Source organism: Ambystoma mexicanum, chromosome 3p, assembly GCF_040938575.1.
Source record: "Ambystoma mexicanum isolate Mex_15411 chromosome 3p, UKY_AmexF1_1, whole genome shotgun sequence".
Taxonomy (NCBI): domain Eukaryota; kingdom Metazoa; phylum Chordata; class Amphibia; order Caudata; family Ambystomatidae; genus Ambystoma; species Ambystoma mexicanum.
In genome coordinates this window covers 1,265,526,535-1,265,543,392 of record NC_090925.1, presented here as the reverse complement: position 1 = coordinate 1,265,543,392, position 16,858 = coordinate 1,265,526,535, and the positions used below count along the sequence as shown (strand labels likewise).

The 16,858-nt window shown below is 48.9% G+C and overlaps 1 protein-coding gene across 1 annotated transcript in view; it reads right to left on the bottom strand.

The window, feature by feature from the left end:
- ACO2 (aconitase 2) overlaps positions 1-16,858 on the bottom strand; it is a 637,698-nt gene that overhangs the window by 365,912 nt on the left and 254,928 nt on the right. Inside the window, exon 5 of the mRNA XM_069652760.1 lies at positions 14,861-15,019. Coding sequence (XP_069508861.1) covers positions 14,861-15,019 — 159 coding nt within the window. The remainder of the gene's footprint in view (positions 1-14,860; positions 15,020-16,858) is intronic.

Genomic DNA, 16,858 nt, shown 5'->3' with positions numbered 1-16,858 from the left:
TCCGGGAAGTTAGCTACATTACTATGTCTAGTGTAGACGAATTTCAGATGTGAAAGCCCCCGAGATAGACCGAAAGATTTTCTACCCAGAGGGAGTGGCATTCAACATAGCACAGCGTACTAAGACCAACTCCAGAATATTTACTTACCCGTACTGACCAGATAACAGCAACCTCTGCGTAGCGCAATGCATAAAGCGATATGAAGCAGCGACAGCCGCGATACGACCTGCAAGGGTCACCCAACTGCTTATTGCATGTAGGAGACATTACAAGGCAGTAGCTCTGGCTACTATAGCAAGATGGGTGAAGGAGATTATGGAATTAGCAGGAAAAGCCATATCTGTCTTTGGAGCAGATTCGGCCAGAGGAGCTATGGCTTCAGGAGCTTTTGCAGCTGGAGTTCCGCTGCAGGAGATCATGAAAGCTGCAGATTGATCCAGTGAATCAGTGTTCAGAACTTTCCATTTTAAGCCGGTAGCGAATATCACAGCAGCAGTGATGCAAAGCTTTGAACAAGCATAATGCTCGCCTCCGGACTTGTCATAGAATGAAGATTGCCCATGCGCCAAGTGCAGGAAGTCTTGATTCTATTAAAGAGACAAAGGCAAGCATTATCCCTCCCTACAGAATTCAAGAATGTAAATAATGCTGTATTGCATTATCATGATTGAGATCTTGAGAGGAATTCCCAGCCCTAACAATTAGGATTTCTCTTTGACCATAGGGGAAGAACAGAAGAGTAATCGGGAATGATGGAAAGTCGAAAGGGGCTATGACATGCAGAGTAGCAGAGAGAGTTCAAGTTGTTTAAAGTTGGATCTGTTAGACAATTTCAAGAGTTAAGCAGTGAGAGAAGAAAAAAGAAGCAGAAAGTACCCAAGGACACTGGGGCTTATACTTACCAGAGGGCTCCCATTGGAGGGCTGAACTGAGGATAGGGACTACAGAGCCTCTAAGACTCTTGGGACATGCAGTTTTTATGTACTAGGCTGGTTTATTTTAATTTTTTAAGCCAGTTGGGAATACTTTCTTAAAAAACAGTTTAAAGAGTAAAGTTTTGAATTGCTGTTGAGCAGTGATTAAAGAAGAATAAGAATAATGCTCACCTCTGTGTCTTTAATAGAATCAAGACTTCCTGTGCATAGGCAATCTTCATTGTACCAAACACCCATCATTCAATATCATATGACTGTATAACCCTGTATATGCCGTCAAATCCCAACCATTCCAATTCCACTCTTGTACTCGTCGCATGTAATGCTGCTGTGATTTCTTCCATTATAGTTCCTAGCTTTCCTGGGCCATTCTGCCACACTCAAACTGCTCCCTCGTCCAATATGTTGCAGGCAAGCTCTCGCTGCGACCAACAAGAAATGTGCCATGTAAGGCGCAGCTTTCCATCACCCTGCCTCTCTACCAACCCGAAGAGGGTTAGCATGGGATCTAAGGCCCTCAATGTCCCTCTGACACCTTTATCCATCTCAGACGAGTACACCTGAACCTCCCTAAATGGCTACCACATATGCCAATATGTGGCCCTTTCCCCACATCCATAACAGTAGGGGCTCACCCCAGCAAACATCTTGGAAAGTCGGTCCAGAGATTACTGCCAACGGTGCAATAATGTAATGCCATGTAGCTTATATTGGCAGGGCACCGACGTTCGGAATGCTCTACTACACACAATATTCCACAAATGTCCATCCACTTCACGGACCAGATCCCTCTCCATCTAGCCCTCAGCAACTCTGTTCCCCTAGTCGCCTCCACCACCGACGTATAAAGCAAGGAGATAAGCCATTCATCCCACTCTGCAAATCCAATTTCTTTCCGTTCTTGTGAGCTTTCTCTGCTTCAACGGCTTCCATTTCTCTGCCATCAATACACCCATTAACTGCAGGTAGGAAAACACTGATAAACGCCCAATCTGTAACGATGCTTCCAACTCCAGTAGGGTGGTAAATTTACCCATCACCCACATTTGCCCGACTCTTGATAACTGTGGATCAAACGAACTCTGATATCAACCCAAGTGTGGGATATCATCTCTGATCACGGTGCCCATATTCCCTGGCCACGTTCCCAAATGTTGCAAATCACTCCTAGTCTTTCCAGAGGAACCCACAACCATTTGCCTACCTTAACCTGTTTTAAGTTATAGTTTGCGAGGTAGTCCCACGGTTTATCCTCCGATACCTCAAGTGCGGTACCAACATCCTCAACTGCACCGCCTTATAGTATAGACTGAAGTCTGTAAATCCCACTCCTCGCCGTTTTGGCAATATCAATGTATTACATGTAGTGCACTGTTTCTTCCCCTGCCAAAGGTAACATAGGCATCATTCTAGCACAGCAACCTATGCAAGTGTTGCTGGATTGCCCTTGGGGCTTTATTTTCCTTCGGTGAACTACTGTTCAAGTGTAGATGTTCATCCCCTTTACATTTTATATAGTAAAACAAGCACCTTTATGCGGAGTGCTGAGGAGATGCTTAGTATCCCCTTTCTCACTGCTCCAGTAAACATTTGTGTTACTGTAACAAGCTAACTCTTATGGCTGGTGGCAGTGGACATACTTTTATGATGTGTTAATATTACACACAGGTTGTCAAATCAGCCGCAGTAATGGAGGGTCACCATTCTGTTAGAATGGTGGCTTTTCTTTTTTCGCCATTGAGTGTGCTGGTCCTTTCTTCAGTCTTCTGCTGTCCTGGGAGGGGGAGGTCCTGGCTGAAGTTGTCTTCGGCAGACACCCTTTGTGTTTCCCCACCAAGGCTCCAGCGTGTCTGAAGGCAGGAAGTGAGGGAGTAGTATTAAACACCACAGCCCTAGCCTTCAGGTGTGCCAGAGCGAAACCAGTTCCCACTGGAGGGTCGACTGTCCTAATTGGACAGCCACTCACCCATTCTGTAAACTGCAGGGAGAGTGCAGAAGTTGTGAGTGGGTTCCTGTTTAAAAGTCCCAATTCTGGAAGCTGAAGAAAGTCAACCACTGGAGCTGAATCAGAATAGAAAGAATGACGACTTTAACGGATTCCAGCAAAGACTACGAGCCCTACCCAGAGTCTGGCAAGACTCACTAGTCTTGAGAAGACCTAAAAAAAGAGCCATGCCTCAAAGTGCTGTGACCTTGCAGTGCTGCAAACCCCCAATACCAGGGCACCCTGAGCCAGAGTGCAGTGCCTTCCGAAGCGAGATTTTAACAGTAGCTTTGGTTGACTCCTGCTTGTCCTCCAGAGACACTATCTGAATCCTTGAAGTCCCCTCACCAGAGTGCAAGGCCAGATTTGCAAAGAGAATCCGAACAACAATATCTGTTCATCGGGCACCTGTAAAAGGGCGCCAAAAAACAAGAGCGCCACAAGCTTTGAAGATTCCTTTGTTGGGAGCCTCTCCTGTCGACTGCTGCTGCAAGCTCCCATTCAGTGTCAGTGTTTCGTCACCAGACCAAGAATCCAGGAACCAGGTCAGACGCTGCTGCATTTTGAAGGCACCTATCCAGAAGCTCTTCTCAGGTACTGTGTTGCCCTGGGTAATTCTTACCTCAAGTCTTGTGTCGATCCTGTGTGGCTGAAGGGGTGATGTGTTTGGGAGTTCGCCTAGGCCTGTTAGGTAAGATTATCAAATGAATAAAAAATCTTCCTGATCCGCGTCAACCCCAGAACTTTTAGCATTTATGGCGGATTATTTTTCCTTACACCTCTGTGGGAACCTTTTTCCACACTCACAGAATCTACTCTTTATGAGTCATTGTGAAGAGTCTCCATAGTGTCTTTTAAAAGTTATCCTCCGACAACCTTTGGCAATAAGTGCCTATGGTCGCTGGGTTGCCCTAGGGGCTCCCCTTCGAACTTTCTCTGGCTAACCTTGTGAGAACTACAGTTCCCAAGGGTAGGAAGGATCTTTGGATCCCTTTTACACTTTATTAGGTGAGACCAGCACCCCTCCCCCATCCCCACCTTACGTGGAGTGCTGGGGAGATACCAAGTATTCCCCTTCTCATTTTAATTATAACATTTATGTTACAAGGACAAACTTACCTTTAATGGCTGGTGGCAGTGAACCTTTTTATTAATTCTGTGCACCTTTACCACAGGCTGTTTTCCACAGCCCCGGTAAAGGCACCCATGGGTGCTCATTTTACCATAAAAACCCCATTTTCTGTGCCATTTTCGTGATCCTTGTTCCTTCACCCGACGTACGTCCAGGGTGGGAAATTCCTTTGTGTGATTTTTCTATCTTCGCCGGAGTCCTGTGGACACCCCTCCCAGGTTCCAGTGTTTGTTAAGGCAGGAAACGAGACAATAGTTCAAAAACTCTGCAGTCCTTTATATTCCAGCCTGACTGCAAGAATCCAGGTCAAACCGTAAGGCTTGCTGTCCTGAAAGGATTAACCCCCCAACCTCCCAAGTTTAATGTAGCAAGGCTATTTTATTGGCTGGGTCCCTGCATAAAAGTCAGATCCTGGAAGCTGACGAGGTAGTGGACCACCAGAACCAAAACATAAGAGGAAGATTCGGCTGAAACGATTTCCAGCGACCGGAGAGCCTGTTGTAGCCCTTCCTTCCAATCAACCTGGGCACTCAGAAAATGATGACCCAGAGCCTGGTGAGACCCACTAGACTCAAGAAGACCTGCACTTCGGCCCAGCCCATGCCATGCTGGGACCTTGCGGGGCTGAAATACCCCAATACCTTGGGACCTCGAGCCATTGTGCGGGACAAGGTCTTCAGAATTCCAAATCTCACTGATACTTCGTGGGCATCCTTCTGCATCTCCAGAGGCACGATTCCAGTCCGAAAAGCCCCCTCCCCAGATTTCTGGACCTTGCAAACAATGAGGATCAGACCAGAGATATTCTGTCTTCTGAGCTCCTGAAAAATATGCAAAATTACCAGTTGCATCCAGCTGTGAGGAAAGCCTTGCCTAGAGCCTTCCCCTTGATCTTTGCTGCAAAAGTCCCTCCAGTATCCTGTCTTCTTGATGAAGGAATTCAACGACTGGGTTTATGGCTGCAGATCCTGAAGTAGTCTTGCTGAAAAATAATCTTCTGTGCTGAGGTACTGTGCTGGCTTGGGTACTTCGCTTAAGTCGTGTGCGATTCCTGTGTAGTTTTGGGGTGTTTTGAGATTGGGCCGATTCCAGTCCAAAGGGGAGGGCCTGGAACTGGTAGTGCCGTCCCGGCACTACGAAGTGTAGGACCATTCCGTGCTTCCTGTAAATTGGGACATGGAAATAGGCCTCCACCAGGTCCAGTGACGTCCAGTTGGCCGGGCATGTGCTGCAAAGTGACCATTGCTACTCCTGCCAGGCCACTGGAGGGATCCGCTGACACTTGTGCTAAAACTCCAGGGTATGTCCGTGGGCGAGAGCATACAGTACCCATCTGTTGGTGGAGATCTTCTCCCACTCGCTGACTAACCCAGTCAGCCGGCCTCCCACCTGGGTGCATGGGTGCGGGCCTGACATCTTAGCTGGTTCAGTCCTGCTTCGACACCTGCGTTCTGCCTTGAGGGCGATGACGGCGCAGACCACCTCCATCGTAGGCCTTGGAGTTGCCTCTGTAGGCCTCCTGGGTCGTGGAACGGGAAGACAGAGTACGACGAGGAGAAAACTTTGGACAATCTGTCACTTTCCTCTGGAGGCACGAAAGGCAGAGCAGTGTTGTTGGAGTGCCCAGGACACAAGCTGTCTCTGTATACACCTTGATGGCGTGCAAGGACTCATCGATGGCCTCCCCAAAGAGGTCATCTCCGTTGAAGGGCATGTCCAGCACCCTCGCCGGGAGCTCCAGGTGGAAATTCATTGCCTTCAGCCAGCCTCGACAATGGAGGCAGACACTGTCCCATCTGCCACTGTCCCATCTGCCACTGTCCCATCTGCCACTGTCCCATCTGCTGGAAACCTGCGTCTGAGATGCTCAGTGCGTGATGCATGGTCCAAAGCCACCTCTCCATGCTGGAAGAGGGTTCCACCTCCATCCTCTTGTCATCGGGCAGGAACTTCAGAAGTGGACCCAGCTTGTACGACAGTTCCCCGTCGTACCTGGCAGGATCGCCATATGCTGGTCGTCTTGATGGTCGACACAGCGGTGTAAATAACCTTCCTCTTCATTGGGTCCAACTTCTTCCCCTCGCTGTCTGGAGGGACTGATGACGAGTAAGCGTTCGACGATCTCTCCCTCACGGTCGCCGAAACTATACAGTCTGGCGACGGTTGCGACCACATTCACCTGGGAGCGGACTCCGGCACCTGGTACTTTTTCTCCAGTCTATCCTGCTTGGCCGGGACAGTGCAAGGATTCTTCAAGAGGTCCAGGCCTTCCTCCCACACGTCGAGGTGGGGGTACAGCCATGATGGTATTCCTCTTGGCCTCGCATCTCTGGTATAGGAAACAGTCTTTCTTGGTTTCCTCGGGCGTAAGCTGGAAAGGTTCAGAAGCTTTGGTGACATGAATGAAACAACCCCAGCTTATTCGGTGGGGATGCCCTTGGCTGAGGAGATCCACCCGCCATGACAATATCGTCAGTCTACGCCGTGCCAGTGTCCGTCCCCATGTCCACAGGGGACTGTGGGAGTTGGAAGGGCATCGGATGCGGAGGTTGATAAGGGGGCGTCAGATGGCGCTTCCTCTTTTTAGCCACAGGCTTTTCCGGGGCCGCAGGTGCCAGGGCATGCCGCATCCTCTTCTGGATTTCTGACACCAACATGTGTAGGGTCGAAAGGATGTCCAAGGATACATCCCTGGGCTGAGATGGCGTGGTTGGAGCACTAGGCCCCTTGTTGCCTTCAGCACTGCCGTCCTCCACGTCCTCGTGGACCGTGTGCAGTGACCAACCCCCAGGTCCTCTTTGTCCATGGATGAAACGTTCATGGCCTGGGGCATGGCCAGTGGTTGGCCTGGGACTTAATCATCATGCCCCCCTGGCCCCTTTTGTACCCTGAGGGGTCAGGACAGGCTCAGACAGTATCCTCTTCTCCAATGTGCCACCAGGCATTGCCACTGCCCCCACTGAAGCATTCCACCTCAGACTGGGACACACTCGGCGTAGTAAAGGCTACCTTCACAGGGTCAGCCCATTTGGCTTTTGAGAAAGCAGCTGCCACCAGCTCAAACATTGATGAATTTTCCTCCTGCGCCGTCTGGGCCTTCTTGGGCAGGTCGGCTGCCTTTTCTTCCATCCTGAGCTCCTCTCACAGCTTAACCGGGTTGGATGCTTTCCTCTTTGAGGAGCTCGATCGTTGGCTGGCGATGGAGGCGGATGGCGACGTTGATCACCCCCCCCGTCCATCGAGGGACCTGCTTGCGCGGTAACTCTGACAGAGCCAGGCTTGCAGTGCTTGGCCTAGTCTTAAGCCCCCATGGATGGGGCACCCTCAAAGGACTTAGAAGCCCGCTCCTTGGACCGGATGGTCCTGGGTGAGGCATGACCATGCTTTGGGCATGGGGCAGAGGCATTGGCATCTAGCCAAGATGCCAGTCTACTGTGTCAATCCTTCATTGTTTATTTAGAGAAGGCGAGGAAGATCTTACACTCTCCCTTGTGGTCCGGTGAAGGCAGTAGAGTCATTGAAGGTGTTTGCCCTCCACAAACACGTTCCATAGTCCGCATCTGGTGTAGAGCTTGAAATGGGACATTTCTTCTGTCAGGTGCGGAGTAGGCCTGATGGCCTTCTGGAAACCTCGAAGCTTTTGACGATCCTCGCCCTTGAGGGGTGCTGAAATACACTGACAAACGGATCCCTGCTGTTGGCAGGTGGAGAGAAGAGCACAGGCTCTTTTAGACAAAAATAGATACGTTTTCCGTCGAAAAACAGAAAAACTGGAAGTAGCTCACGGAGCAAAACGAGGACTCCTAACACTTGAATGTGTGGTGAAAATATGAAGATGGCTGCCAGGGGAGGGGCTTAGGAAGAGGACCGTCATCGGTTGGGGCAGTATGATCCAGAGCACATTGATCGGTTTAGAGGAGAAGTTACTTACCCCATGTAACATTTTCGAATCGATGTTCCTCCCACGTATTCCTCATCTTTGTTCTTCGATATCCAGCTTCAGCAATTTTGTTTTCGGCAGAGGGCGCTGTGCGTCAATGGAGTTGACTCGATGTCCCTCGAGTGCCTCCATCTCGAGGAGGATGTAATCTTAGGCATATATAGCACACGCAGCGCCCGTTGGCTTCAGTTCTATTTTTTCCCCTTTTCAGTAGAAATACCTGCATGATTACGGGAATGACCGTACTCCGCCTTGAATTAACTAAAGCAGTAATAGCATGGGAAATTCTACTGTGGGATAGGTTGGGAGGACGATTAGGAATACATGGGAGGAACATCCAGTCGAAAGAAAGTTACCAGGGGTAAGTAACACTCTTCAAATTGATTGTGTCCTCCTGCGTATTCCTCATCTTTGATAGACTCCCAAAGCAGCATTTGATTTGGTTCAGGAAGTAGGATTAGATTTTAATGGTTTTCATGGACCACATGCAGGACTGCTTTTCCAAAGCTACAATCCTGACCGAGTGAAGCTTCCATGCATTAATGCTTTGTGAATGTGTGGATAGTAGACCATGTTGCCGCTTCACAAATACTTTATCGGTATGCCCATTTGCAGGGCTCTAGAGGTAGCCATGCCCCTGGTGGAATGGGCCCTTAAACCTTCAGGAGGATCCTTCCCTGCGAGCCTGTAACTTTCTGAAATGGCCAGAATGATCCATCTGAATAAAGTCTGTTTAGTAACAGCCTAACAGAAGTTTGTGACCCGTATAGCCAATGAAAAGTTGCTCAATATAGAGTTTTGACAGTCTAGAAATATAAATGCTCAAAGCTTTACAGGGGCCCAACCTATGTAACCTCTCCTCCTCCTTGCCAGGATAAAGGGGGTTTAAAAAGAAGGCAAAACAATGTTTTGTCCCGTCTGGAAATCAGAAATTATTTTGGGTAACAATGAAGAGTTAACCCTTCGAGTAACCCTATCCATATGAAAGATAGGTTTGGACGAAAGTGCCTGCAACTCGCTCACTCTACGGGCTGACGTTAGAGCTACCAATAGAATGGTTTTAAAAGGTGAAAAACATTAAGGGAGACAAGTGTAAAGGTTCAAAAGGTGCACACAGACATTTTAGATACAAATTAAGGTCCCAAACTGGAACCTGAAACCGATGGAGGGAACACACTGGTGAGCCCCTTTGGAAATTGTGTCATCAGTGGAGTTTTGAACTATGAAAATTCCTCTGACAAGCGCTTCAATATGGGCAGCGCCGCCAAATAGCCTTTAATAGTACCAATCTGGAGTACCAGATTGGCTAAAGATAGCAGAAAGGATAAAACATTGGCGTTTTACATAGAAAAGGATCTCCATTCTTTTCGCTGCACCAGTTGCAGAATTTTATTCCAGCGGTAACAGTACAAATATTTTGTTGCTGGCCTTCTGGCCGAAAGCAAGATCTCCATTACGTCATCCGGGAGGTCCTAATCCTTGTAGCTCAGCCTTTCAGAAACCAAATGTGAAAGTTGACAGTCTTGACCTCTGGATGGAAAACCCGACCCTCTTGCAAGAGGTGGTCCTCTTTGTGGAAGACGTATTGGAGGACAGATGGACATGTCCAGAAGGTCCAGGTACCAAGTCCTCCTGGCACAATCCGGGGCAATTGGGATCATGCGTTTCTCAAAATGTCTCAACCTCCTGATCACGTGAGGAATGACGGAGGAAACTCGGGATAGGAAATTCCCAGTTCACCACAAACGAGTCTCCTAGAGCTCCCCTTGGGGGAAATTCCCTGGAGCAATACAGTTTGTACTTCCAGTTGACACCAGTCGCAAACAGATCCACTTGCAGGGTTCCCCAAAGAGTGAAGATCTCTTGAAGTGCTAGTTCCCACTCATGGGAGACTGCTCTGCCTGCTCAGAGCGTCCACCACCGTGTTCTCTCCAGCTAGGTGAACTGCTGATAGGGAGATTCCTTCTTGAATTGGCCAGTACCAGAGCTACATTGCCTCTCTGCACAGTGGTAATGACCCTATACCACCTGTTGAGGTAGTACATGGCCAGCAATTATCAGGACATTCTTTCCCCATACAGAGGGCCGAAAGGCCTTCAGCACTAGTCGGATTGCCCTCGGTTCCAAAAGACGGATATATCGTTTGGACTCTGATGAAGACAAACGAATGCCGACGGTCACATCGTTGGTGTGGGCTCCCCACCCCGCGAGTGAGGCGTCCGTCACTACTGTTCTCTCCGGCCATGGTTCCCAAAAAGGTTCTCCCTTCAGAATGTTAACCTCACAGGCCCACCACAGAAGATCCTGTGCGACGCTGCTTGGAACCTGAAGTAGGTCTGATTTCTTTCCTGATAACTGGGACCATTTGAGTTCTGAGCCATTGAAGGGATCTCAAGATGTCATGAGGCCGAGCAACCTCAAAAACATAAAAAAATAAAATAGGAAGGCCGGAAGACACTGGGCACTTTGAAATTTGGTGACAATCTGTAGAATGTCTTCAGACCTCACCTCAGGTGGCGAGCTCTTTACCAAGGATGTATCCAGAACATCTCAGATGAATTGGAGTCTGAGAAGGTGTCATATTGGACTTCTTGTAGTTGAGGGAGAAGCCCAGTCTGAAGGGAGTGGCAGGTGATCCAGGACTTGTTCAGGAGAACATGCCTTGATCAGCCAGTCGTCCAGGTAGGGGAAGGCGTGAATCCCCCATCTGCCAAGACTCGACCGCCACCAGTTCGGTGAAACTCCTCAGGGCAGAGGTCAGCACAAATGGCAGAACTCGAAACTGATCATGAAAACCGCCAACTGCGAAACTTGGGTATTTCCTGTGCTTGAGATGGATTGGCACACGAAAATAAGCATCCTGAAGGTCCAATGACACCATCCAATCCTGGAGTTGGAGGGCCTGAAGGATCTGAGGTGGTGTGACCATCCTGAACTTCTCCTTCCTGAGGAACCTGTTCAAGTATCTCAAATCAAAGATGGTTCTCAATCCTCTGTCCTTTTTGGGTATTAGGAATTCAGGGGAATACCAACCATTGTTCCTCTCCACTACAAGCACTGGTTCTATAGCACCTTTCTCTAGCAGGGTTAAAACCTCCTGCACAAGGAGCGGCTCTGGAATCCTCAAAGAGTGGTTCCCTGGTGGCTTGTTCTACGTCTCTGTATAAAAGGAAGGCAGTAACCATGGGCTACAGTATCCAAAGCCCAAGCATCCGAAGTAATTTCAACTTTTTTCTAGATGCTGAGACAGTCTGCATGCCACTGGTGAACTGACACTCAAGACCTCAGAGGTTTTGAGGTGGCTGATGCAGTGGCAGATGGTAAAGATGCCCCTGCCTGAGCTGGCTTGGCACCTCTTCCACCACGAGGAAATCTTTGGCCCCTTTGACCAGCCATTCCTCTCGTCCTTGCAACCGAGTAGTAGCGATAAGATCTACCCCTCCAAGGTTGTCCACTAGGTCGAAAAGTCTGAGGTTGCCTAATCGCGGCACCTAATGATTTGGCAGCAGACTTCGAGGTCTGCTACTTCTCAAGACTCTCGTCAGCCTTGTTGCCACACAGGTGAGACCCGTCAAAGGGCATGTTGAGAAGTCGGGATTGCACATCTGGTGCAAAAAAAAATTAAAACCTGTGCATAATGGTGCTAGTAGCCATGGCTCTTTGCGTCTGTAAATATGGCTAAGAAACTCCTTCATCCCCTTTGGGCATGTGCTCAGCCGCCATGGAAATGCAGTCCCATATAGTAGTCGTACATTTTGCAAGGGCACATGTGGAGTTGGCAAATAGGAGTGCCATACTCCCTGTATAAAATACCTTCATTGCCCATCCATCTACTCTTTTGTCGTCCCTATCTGGAGGTATGGTAGGGTAATCCGCTTGCTTAGATGTTGATGTAGCTGTCATGACCCGTGACCCAGAACCCCACTGGCATGGTCACATGCCAGGTAGGGTTAGGACTCAGGGTTCATTTGGGGCCCCAAGGGCCTTACATTATCACAGACTCTACTGGAGTCAATCCTGGCGCCTTTGGCGCCAGGCTCATGTTCAGATTGGGACTTTTACTTGAAGGGACTACTTTTTCTGTGAAGACCTGCAGCCAACAGAGGCACCCACACAGTCTAGTTCCTAAGAACCAGACTATGCGGTGCAGTGTTTTAAGGTGTGGTAGCCCAGACCACTTTACTTGGACTACTTTACAGGGGGGCTATATAAACCACACCCAAGCTACAGAACGTGCTTCGCGTTATTCTGCAGCCAGCAGCTTGACACTCATGTTCGGAGACCAGCACCCGGCGATCGTGAAATAGCGGACCTGCAGAGGAGACAAAAGATCATTAGCAGTCTCAGCTTACCTGCAACTTTCCATCCGTCGATTACTGCTGCTCGCGGTCTTCCATCTAGTTGGCAGCATCTTCAGGACATCACGCACGAACTGGTACGAAGTGCCTGGAGGGAGCGAGAAAGGAGGACAGCGTTAAACATGTTACTCACGGCATTCACAGAAGTAACCATAAAGTCCTCACCTGGCTGGGCATTTCTTGGCCGGTTCTGCTCTGGAAATCTTCGCACGCCCAGAAAGACCATTGCAACCTGAAAAGGAATAAAGAATACAGGTAAGCCCAAAAAGACATTAGCGCGCCGCACTTCACGCTTAACCTACCATCCATCCGCGTCCATAATCCCGGCAGGAGCCTGATCCAAGTGGTGCAACCATCGAACCTCCGTACACCTAAGGGGGAAACAAACAAGGAAAGACATTAATAGCAAGAAAGAAAAGCAAAGGCCTTTAGAGACTGCTATAATCGGACTTACCTCCTTCAAGACACTTGAATGGTTGGCACCAGTGAAGTTAACTCTGTGGCTTCAACCCGCAGAAAAACTATGCACCCCTGCACAGAAAGCAGGAGAGCACACCAGACGACATAAGGTTAGGAGGGGCCCATCAGGTCGAGTCCAAGGTGCTGGTGGGAGGAAACGAAATCAGTTCTTAAGTCCAGTCCTCGTGTATTTTCAGGCCCACCTGCCATAGAAGACATCACCCCGAATTGGGCACGTCCAGGGTGAATCAGGCAACCAGGGAATACGGGCGTCCCCATGGATACCAGGTGAGCGCAACAGTAGCTGCCTGTACCACCATGCTCTGGAGTGGGGTGTTCGACAGGTAGTCATGGTCACTACTAGAAGGGTGGTACATCTTGGTCAAGTTTTTATTTACAGCCGGATTGGTTTCCAGTGTTTCCCAATTCATCGCCACCCTTTTTTGCAAGGCAAAATGAAACTAATATAGGATCCGACTGAGGACCCTCATCTAGGATGTCTGTTAGATCCTGTTCGAACGGCAATGGAGGCCTACTCCACCCCATGTAGTTGACTACTTTGGACAGGAGTTGTCTGTAGGACGCATCAGCCTGCTCCAAAACCTCTGGTCTCCCAAACTCTAACTCAGGTGAGGTGTCCACCCCACTTGCTGTCTGTAGGTTCGATGACATTCTCGAGACGGAGGCCCTCGAGGGACATGGATGCCTTTGACGCACATCGCCCTCTGCCGACATGTTTATTTCAGAAGCATCTGCATATCAAAGATAAGGAATACGTGAGAGGACACAATCCATTCGAAATATGGTTTGTAAGTGAAAGTGATTTTTCTTCTACCAAGGATTAGGCCTATAGTGTGTGAAAGGTTATTAGATAGAATGGTAATGCCCAGCTCAGGATGCTTTCTGGATAAGGAAGGTAAACATAAATTTGAGACGACATTTGTCAACGCAGGAAGCCAGTGTAAAGAGTAGATTTAGGACATCTACATATTTTGTTTAGCATATGGGCTGCTGCATTCCAAGGCTATATGGCCCGAGGTGGCAGGCAGACTGCTCTCAGCCCTTTACTTGGGTGGCGGGCTGTTACCTACAGCATCAGCCCGCCACTGAGGGGCATATAGCCATTAGAAGACAAGGAAACAAATGAAACCTACCTTTGCTGCGCAGCCACGACCGGGCCATGCAGTGCTGCTGAAAGCATCAGTCCGTTTTCCATGTTGATGACTTTGTACTAATCAGCATAGAAAACGGACAGAGGACAGCAGCACTGCCGGCGCCTGGCTGTGCAGAACAGCCAAGTTTCATTTTTTTTTTGGGACAACCCCATTAGCACCTGTTTAGAAAACTACATGGGTGCTATGGGGAAGAGGAGCGGGGAAGGAAGTGGGAGCGGGGAAAGGGGTGCTGGCTGCCCAGGCAGCTCAGAACGCAGGCTACCATACCGTACAGCCCGCGTTCCGAGCATTGTAACTAGCTGGCGGCCCCCTTCAGTGTGCTAATGAAGGTGATACAATCTGCTGACATTCTATTTTGGAAGCGCAAGGTAAAACAAAGGATGGGTATCTGAAATTAGACTTTTAAAGGTCATCCGGGCTACATTTGATATCCCAAATTCAACAAAAATAGGAAATAAATTTAAGATTAAGGGAAACAGAAACAAGTAAAAGACAGAAAAGGAGCTAGTTAGTTAGAAAAGAGGGACATGGGATGTCCATACAAAGGGTAGTGTTCAAGTGTATAAAGTCGACTAGGACAAAATAGAAGAAAGGCTGGCATTTGGACCAGGTCATCTCCCAAAAGGACATCAATATTAGAATAGAAGACTAGTATACTGTGGTTTCATGTACACCATTTGGTTCGACCAATTTACTATGAAAAATATTGACCATACAGACCTTGTTGCATTCATTTTTGCTTGTTTCCAGGAGTGCGTTAATGATAGTTTCCCTACCTCCTGGTAGGAGTTGCTCACTGTAGATCTACCCATAGCAAGTCATACACCACCCACCTCCGCCCCACCGCCCCCCCCCCCCCCCCCCAACAGGACTTACCTTCGGACACTTCAGTTCCCAGGGGATACTAGCCATGACATCCACTGCGTCTGCTCCTCCTACACCAATGCAAATTCCTCCCAGGCCACCACCATTTGGTGTGTGAGAGTCTGTGCCGATAAGCAGGACACCTGGGAAAGCATAGTTCTCCAGAATTATCTGTAAAGGAACACAAGGGCATTCAGAAGGCACAGAACCAGGACTAGGCTTGATATTGCATGCTACCAACAGGTGCCAATTGAGTGATAATTCAATTTTGGCAAGTAAGAAATGGTGCTATGTGCATTCATGCCAGGGGGTTTCATTTCTATTTTGCCTGGCTGGTAGTTTGCAAAATTCCAGTAATCAATTTACTCCCCCACCTACCCCCACAAATTCTAGTTTTAGATCAAAGGGTGTCCTATCAAATACATAGAACAAGTCATTTTTTGCAAGGATTTTAATGCCATAGATAGGGGCAGGAGGTTCCTCAAGTACAACATAGCCAAATTCCACCACCCCTAAACATAGAACACCTGCATACACTCTGAAACCACCCCCCCCAGGGGCACAAACAGCAGGTAATGGTGCAAATTCCAGACAAAGTGCTAAACGTTAACTGTGGCTACTACAGAGAAGAAACGACCAGTGGGTCACTAACATAGGAAAAGAAGGTTTTCCCACTAACATTAGGATCTGGAGTTTGCCCCACCCGGATAGGGAGACCCAGGAAGGTTTGGAGATCAGAATGAGAGGACTGGTGTCTACGCTCTTGCCAGAAGGCTATCCCAGGGAGGTTCAATTCAATAAGGTCCATAGAGGAGCTGGCGAAGCGGAAGGCCAGCTATCGGTGGCATCCAAGTACCGCTACTTCAAGGGCAAAGCTGTCCATGGACAAAGCCAGGGCTGACCCATGCCTGAGAAGGGCCCAAGATAAAAATATTTCAGGACCGATTACACCCTGGAGCAGCATAGAATGTGCAGATCCCCGCACCACCTGGCTCACAGAAGGAATACGCTACAGATGGTGGACATCCTTTCTCTCTGGTGTTTGAAGTGGGGAATCATCAGTTCTTGGTACGGGACACTGAGTAGGTGCCAGCTGTCCTGGTAGATCTGAAGCAGACGGATGGGGAAGTGAGACATGTGGAGCAGGCCGCAGCCAGAGAAACATTGGAGGGCCTTTACGCAACCAAGTGCACGGAAGATGGTGGCAGGGGTGAGGACATTTCACAAGATGGCCACTCAGTCACTCAAAACACAGCCGAGCGCCACCGAGCAATCCAGGAAAGTCAATGAAGTAGTGACCGAGGGAGTGTGGAAGGGCTTAATAGAGTGGAGGGATTTGGAGAATGGGATAGTGGGAGAATATTGAAGTCAAGGGTGTTAGGTAAGATCTTTTTACAACACTGTATGGACCCCCAACACTAGGTGTGCCTAAGTGAGAAACCTGAAGCTGTCTCGCTCGCTAGTCCTCGGGGATCCGTCATCCGGGTGGTCAGGACACAGTCATCAATTTTGGATCCAGTTCCTGGGGGTGGACCAGTGCAGGAGGATCACCTGGGTGAGGGGTCTTCGGGGAGTGGGACACCGGATGGTGAGACGCAGTATCCCCTTCCCTGTAACACCTGTACCCAATCCTACCAAGTAGGATACTTGGTAACTCAACCCCCACCCCCTTTTCCCAACAAACATTTCCTCACGCACAGCTCACTACAAGAGAAAACAGACTAACACCCGAGCCGAATACCTGGCATGTCCCAACACAATGGTCAGGCAATTACTGCTGACCATTACACATACCCGACTTCCATTACACACCCCCCGCCCCCCCGGCCCAATGATAAAACGCAAAGCACGAAAGCACACTGAGCAAGGCAAAGCACGTGAGGAAGCAGCAGTTCCAATATGGCAGTTTAATACAAGGCGAAAGATGGCAAAACCGAAAAGGATTGCAAGGAGGGAAGAGCACATGACCTTGTCAATGAGACATTTCATGAACCTTCGAGAATAGGAAAC